Source organism: Serinus canaria, chromosome 2 (assembly GCF_022539315.1).
Source record: "Serinus canaria isolate serCan28SL12 chromosome 2, serCan2020, whole genome shotgun sequence".
NCBI classification, from domain to species: domain Eukaryota; kingdom Metazoa; phylum Chordata; class Aves; order Passeriformes; family Fringillidae; genus Serinus; species Serinus canaria.
Genome location: NC_066315.1, coordinates 33,832,732 through 33,839,673, shown reverse-complemented (window position 1 = coordinate 33,839,673; position 6,942 = coordinate 33,832,732). Strand labels below are relative to the sequence as shown.

The following is a 6,942-nucleotide window of genomic DNA, read 5'->3' as shown; positions in this document are numbered from 1 at the left end:
ACTTCAGCATTTTATATAATACTTGAGATGAGCATGGCCGTGTACCGCAATGGGTGACTGCCATCAGTTAGAAATTGCCTGCCTATGAAAAGATTCAGGACCTTTTAAAATCTTCCTACTGATCATGGTTGTTCATAGTCCCGCTCCCCAAGGAATTAAAACTTTTTTTAGAGGAAACGATTCAACAGATGTATTTCTCTCCAAGTTGTTTCACACTCTATATAAATGCAAAGCAGTTTGAAGGTTTGCATTAGTTCTCCTGGAAATCGCTATGGTTCTACCATGTGCTTGTATGTGCTGTATTCTAACACTATTTCACAAGAAAAGGATAAAAAAATAATTGGAAGAAGCTTTGATTGGTCTGCTGGTTGCATGTATGGAAGAATTTAATTACCAATTAACTTTTCCAAAGACGCTCAAATCAAATATTGGCTTGCAGTAAACCCCCTAGTTTTGGGTAATTTATCCAGCTCATCCCAAGACTTACATTGTGAAAAGTAAAAGCTCTTCCACAAGTTGTAGGGAATGGTATATGTTCAGGGCAAGGGGTGTAGGCTCGGGTGTGTTTTTATCCTTGGTGTTCATTACAAGGTCCGCGATTTTCGAAGAACATCTGTTCTGCCCGATGCCTTCTGTCCTCATGGTTCCTTTCTAATATTTAATGGCAGATACCCATTAAGGTAGGGAGAAATTATAGCTGAGGAATTAAAATTTGGTATCGGGGGCATCAAAAATATCTGACGTGGCTTTTCTGTTCTCTCGGTGCCAATAATTTATTAAAAGTCACCTAAACGTGGAAGGGAAAACAAATCGTGGAGTCCCGTGTCCAACAACAATTTTTCTGCATCCTGAAGATGTAATTTTTGCCTATTTTGAGGAAACAGTCCCGTTCCCAAAATCCTCCTCACATCATGGCAAACAGGGAAAGAGAACTGTTGTATTACTGCTCTTGTCATCAGTGACAAGCATGGCCTTCTTCCATAATTAATTAATAGACCTCTAGAGTGAGTAAGAGATGAGGAGAAGGGAGAAAAGTAAGGTCTCTAATCTAATCTCCCTTCTTCTTCTAGCACACAGTGCTGGAACAGCCCCAGGAGGGTAAACAAAACAAAATAACAACCACCAAAAGTCAGCAGACCGGATGCTTCCCCTTGCCCCCCGCCCGGACACCCCACACACATTGCTCGTACAGTTTGCGCCGGGGCTGAAAGCTTCGGCTTCACAAGACTTCTCCCTCCTTGTGGAAAGGAGCTTGAAAAGTAGAAGCAGATAAGCGAGAAACTCTTTGCGGCTGAGGGTGAGGGGATTTTGGAGAGTGGGGGCGGTCGGGGGAGGGGGTTAGAGGGGAGCTGGTGAGTTTAGTGTTCTCATGGCTACTCGCTTTTTAACAAATCAGACAGATCTTCGGGCTGTGAATGACAGTTCTCACATTGGCTAGACTGCAACTTTCAACTTGACCTTGGCCTCTAGCCGTGTCTAACTCGTATGTAAAACAGCGCTGCCCCACAGAGCTGCCTCCCCTTCCCACTTCTCCTCCCTCGTCCTGCAAAGCGATTTTCAGAAGCAGCCTCGAGAAAACCGAACCAACTCATGGCAGTCAAACAATGTTTGGCCGGGAGAATCCACAGGTTTCAAAACTGGAGCCTGAAAGAAAAAGGGAAAATATGCGTGGAATAAACATTTGCTTTTGGCCATGAGGAAAAATGCGGAAAAGAGTGTGCGAAGTCAAAGTGGGAACATTTTACTGGCTACAATTAAGGAAAAAAGCAGCTAAATGCTGCCAAATTAGCAGGGGGATGACAGAGACTTCAGGTATCCCATCTCAGGGCACGGAAAAAGCACCTTGAAAAAATATCCTTGGGCGCCAAAGAGCTATTTCTCATGGCTGGCAGCTCTGCGCTAGGCAAGGAAAAGCCTGCTCGGTAACAATGTACGTCCCGGGATTGCTCTGCGCTTGTAGCCATGAGGGCAAAACAATGCTACAACGTCAATGGAAAGCACAATAGGATAATAAATACGCCGAGCTGTCAGACTCAAAACAAAGCAGCACGCAATTGGGGGAAAAAAATTAGTTTTCAGGATGGGAGTATTTGTGGCTGTTTTGTGCACACGCGTGAGGGCTGAGAGCTGTTAACGATGAGACGAACGCTGCTTTAGGTCAAGTTTATTGATAGCTCAGTGATGGAGGGTTCGGGGTTCAAGGCTGTGCGCAAAAAGCTTGGGGGAGAGCGGCATCCGCGGCGATGGGAGGTGGGAGGATATTAAAAATTGAAATTATTTCACCCTATGAAAAATTCATCCCGAAAAGAGAACGGAGTTGTTGGGGTTTTTTTTTCTAAAATTCACTTGCATAGTGGTACGGCCTTCAAAAAAAATTCCTATTTTTCATCCGACAATCCATTTTGTTTTCCCAGCACACACATACACACAAAAAACGCCGTGAGTCCGTGCACACATCATGCAAGCCGACGCGATATTTTACAGCCGAAAAAGATTCAAGTCGAATCGTAGGCCCAGGGTTTTATTATTACGGCAACAAATAATACAGCTGTATCACGATGAATATCCAGTTAACTCTCCCACTTCCCAATACCTTCCTAAAAGATTATAATAAATAAAATGGGGATTTCCCGGTCAGTTCCTCTTATCTGCCTTCTGAGACTTTGTGGCGAGAGGAGCGAGATGGGTCTTGGGCTTTCGACGGGCGGGAAGGAAGGAGGAAAACACCCAGAAAAGACCCCGGGAGGCTCCGTTTCCACAGCCTTATGTGTCCCAGCCTTGAGAGCGAGGAACGATTCTCTCCTCCCTCAGCTTGCGGTGGGCTCTCCGCGTCACCCGGACGGGGCCCCGCCAACGCTCCCCGGGGAGAGGCGGCGGCTCAGACCGGTGGAGGAAGGGGGTAGAAGGGGTGCGGCTCATCTTCCCCCCGAGACGAGGGGAGGCCTCTGGGCTTTACGCGGCGCTCGGGGCGGGGAGGGCTCGAGGAGAGCGGCGCGAGGAGAAATCAGGCGGGGTGCCAAGGGGAGCCCCGCACCTCGGGGGTGAGCCGCGGCAAAAACGGGGCCAAAAAGCTCACGCCTCGGTGGCGAGGGAGGGCCAGAGGGAGGAAGGGAGGGAAGCAGAAGGGACGGGGCGGCCCCCCCTCCTGCGCCCTCGTCCCGCGCGGCAGCGGGACCGCGCCCGCACCCGTGCCCGCGCCCCGGGCCGAGACCCAGCCCCGCGCGCTGATTGCGTTATTTAATTATCTCCACTTTATTCCCTCAGATGTTTATCAGCTGCTTTGCATATCACGTGGGGGCGGGCGGGCCAATGAGGGCCGGCCTGGCGCGACGCTGGCGCGTCAGCCCTGGTCAAGTCCCGGAGGTTGAGTATCTCTTTTTTCAGTCTTTGGGGCTTTTAAAAAAGAGCCACTAGTCTCAATGCGGAGCGGGCTATGACAGCCTCCGTGCTCCTCCACCCCCGCTGGATCGAGCCCGTCATGTTCCTCTACGACAACAGCCTGGATGAGATCAATAAGAACATGGACGGGTTTCACGCCGGCAGCAACTTCGCGGCGGCGGCGGCGGCCAACCCCTGCCGCAACCTGATGGCTCACCCCGCGCCCCTGGCCGCCCCCAGCGCCGCCGCCTACACCTCCAGCGAGGCCCCCGCCGCCGGCATGGCCGAGCCCACTGTCAAGCAGTGCAGCCCCTGCTCCGCCGCCGTGCAGAGCTCCTCCGGCGCCGCGCTGCCCTACGGCTACTTCGGCAGCGGCTACTACCCCTGTCGCATGACCCACCACAACGCCATCAAGTCCTGCGCCCAGCCTGCCTCCACCTTCGCCGACAAGTACATGGACACCTCGGTCTCCGGCGAGGAGTTCACGTCGCGGGCCAAGGAATTCGCCTTCTACCAGGGCTACGCCGCCGGGCCCTACCAGCCGGTGCCCGGTTATCTGGATATGCCTGTGGTGCCCGCCATCGGCGGCCCCGGCGAGCCGCGCCACGACCCCCTTCTCCCCATGGACAGCTACCAGCCTTGGGCCATCACGAACGGGTGGAACGGGCAAGTGTACTGCCCCAAGGAGCAGAGCCAGCCGCCTCACCTCTGGAAATCCACTCTCCCGGGTAATACACCTGCATGGCTCCCCCTGTCTTTTCTTTTCATCCTGCCCCGCTCGCCTCTCTCGGCTGTCCCGCCGGCAGGACTCCGTGATAACCCGCCCCGGGCCGACCCTTCGCCGTTCCGCCCGCCGTCCCCGGTCCCATCCCGCCCCGGTTCACACATGCCCCAGAGCCGCTGGAACGGCACCGGTGCCGCCCCCTGCCCCCCGCCGGCACACGGCACATCCCGCCTCGCCTGGCCGGCCCCGGCGCCGGCCCCGGGAGAGGAAACAGCTGAAAAGGGCCGCGGGAAGGTCTGTGGTATTATTTTCCATAGACCACGAAGTAAGCGAGCTGTGTAAATCTCTGTAGTCCCTCTCGATCCTTTCCAGAGTCCCTGGCCGAGCTACACGGGGTTTGTTATTATTTGTCTGTCTGACAGAAATGAGCCTTTCCCTGCCTAAAAGCTGCCTGCGGCGGCCAGGAGAGAGGAGTCCCCAGTGCTGAGCCGGGCTTTATAGTAGCTAAATCGGAGCGGGGCAGGCGGAGGAGTGTGCTCTAACCCTAGTCCTTGTACCTCTTAAAGATGTCCTAACCGGTTCGAGCGATTTTCTAACGCTTCTCTGCACGGTTTTTCTGTTCCAGACGTCGTTTCTCATCCCTCGGATGCGAACTCGTACAGACGTGGAAGAAAGAAACGAGTGCCTTACACAAAGGTCCAGTTAAAAGAACTCGAAAGGGAATATGCTACAAATAAATTCATAACCAAAGACAAGAGGAGGAGGATATCGGCGACTACAAATCTATCAGAGAGACAGGTCACAATCTGGTTCCAAAACAGAAGGGTCAAAGAGAAAAAAGTGATCAACAAATTGAAGACTACCAGTTAATGGATTAAAAATGGAGAAGCAGCAATTCAAGAGTTTCAGAACTTTTTTTTTGTGTGTGTGTTCAGATTTAAGTAATTATTAATAATAATTAAAAAGAGAAAAGACAATGAACCTCTTCTTTCAGAGCAAGATATCTGTATCTTTGGAATTATAGCCTGTCTTTCTTATTCTTCTTCCTTTTTTTTTCCTTTTTTTTTTTTTTTTAACATTGCTGTAGCAAAATGGTGAAAACTGACAGTTCTCCTGAAATCCCAAACAGCCAGCCAGTATCACTGACAGACTGTACAGCCCACAAGGCCAGCTCCGAGAGATACACTTTCTGTTAGACACGATTTTCTGAGAAACTTGTAAATACTTCTAGGACCCTGCTATTTGAAAGAAGACCCTTCGTGGCCACGATGAAAGAGCTGGTTAACGTGAGAAGGTCGATGTGGACACATGATCTGGTTTTCTTCCATTGCAATCCAAACTGTATGTTGAATGACTGCTCAGGTAAACCATAGTGAAACAATTACAATTACTGTATGTTTTTAAGCAATGCATTTATTGTCAAAAAGTAATAATAAACCTCGAAGGTACTGAATAAGGATTTCAGAGACATCAGTAATGAAGGAAGTTCTGTGGAGGATCTGTCTTGATAATAAATCTAAACATCGCAAATTAGTGAGGACAGAAAGGAAAATATTTGCTTGGAGATGTCTTTCGGTTTTATTTTTTGTTTTCCACAGATTAATTCTTGTCATCTAAACTGGGGGGTTTTGTCTGTTTGAGGGTTTTAATTTTATTTTTTTTCTCCTGCAGACCGTACAATAGATACATTTTAAAGGACTCTGCCTATTTTAAACCTGAAATAATCTTCAATAATTAATATTCTAAAAGTCCCGGGAAATTTTTAATATTTGAATATTGGCATTTCTTTACAGTAGGGAAAAAATGGCCTGGGAAAAAAATACCCAAGGACTTTGAACTGAAATACATTTCTTTTTCCCAGAAATATTTTGATTTATGTAATCTATATTTGATCTATAAGTAATTAGTCGTTTCTCCTTGTTTATTGTCTGTTATGAGGCCGCAGTAGAATGTTTAGGGATTCTTTTTACAGCACCTTTTAATCCAATCAGTTATTTCAACCAGCACATTATTTTGTTTTTATTCACTATAAGAAGCTATCTTGTAAATAAAAAAAAATCAGCGCACTGTGAAAATGTACTTATGCACCCTTTTTTTTATATATTTCTACTGAAAAAAATGAAAACCCATGAAGTGTAGAAGTATAGTAGTATTAATACTGTTAATAAAATAGTCACTGTAATAAAACCTGAAAGAAATACTCTCTATTTTTTCCATTCCTACGCGCATTTAGTAGAAAAATTATAACGTTTCTGTCTTATAATTGTGATACTGTTGTCTTTCAGTATGCATCTTGTGTATAGATGGTGGATTTTGTTTTATTTTTCTTGGCGGTGTTTATCTGCGGGCAGGCACGCCTGATAACCAGCGTTCCTAAACTATAAATGTTTCGGTAATGTTAAACAGTGGTTTTGCAGCCGCGCTGGGGGACGGGGGGCGGAAGACCAGGATGATACGAGCGCAGCGCTGCAGCCCTCGCCGGGAAATGGAGGCCGGCGGCCGACCCCTGGGATGGGGGCGCGCTGCCCAGCCTGCCGGTGCCTCGACGGGGAGGTGGGGGGGCTGCGTGGCGATGACAGGACAGGGAAGGCCCGAAACCTTGACCTTGAGGGGAAAAAAGCCGATTTGTGACCTTGACTTTTGACAGCTCCTGGCGCCGGCGGCATCCGCGGGCCGACGGCGCCACCTCGTGGCCAGCGCAGGGCGGCGTCAGCACCTGGCCGCGCCCGAGCAGCATCCCGCGCCGGGAGCGCCGCTCCGCCCGGAACGCCGTGTAAAATGTCTGTGTAAAATGCCTCTGGACGTGCAAGGCAGGGCGCAGAGCAGGCTGTGCTTAGCGT

General features: G+C 49.4%; 1 protein-coding gene across 1 annotated transcript; it reads left to right on the top strand.

Annotated features, from left to right (window-relative positions):
• Positions 1-3,350: 3,350 nt before the first annotated feature.
• On the top strand, positions 3,351-6,277 carry HOXA13 (homeobox A13). The gene is made up of 2 exons (XM_009086076.4): positions 3,351-4,106; positions 4,728-6,277. Exons 1-2 carry the CDS (start codon positions 3,434-3,436, stop codon positions 4,970-4,972), a joined length of 918 nt encoding a protein of 305 aa, XP_009084324.2. The 5' UTR covers positions 3,351-3,433; the 3' UTR covers positions 4,973-6,277.
• Positions 6,278-6,942: the final 665 nt, after the last annotated feature.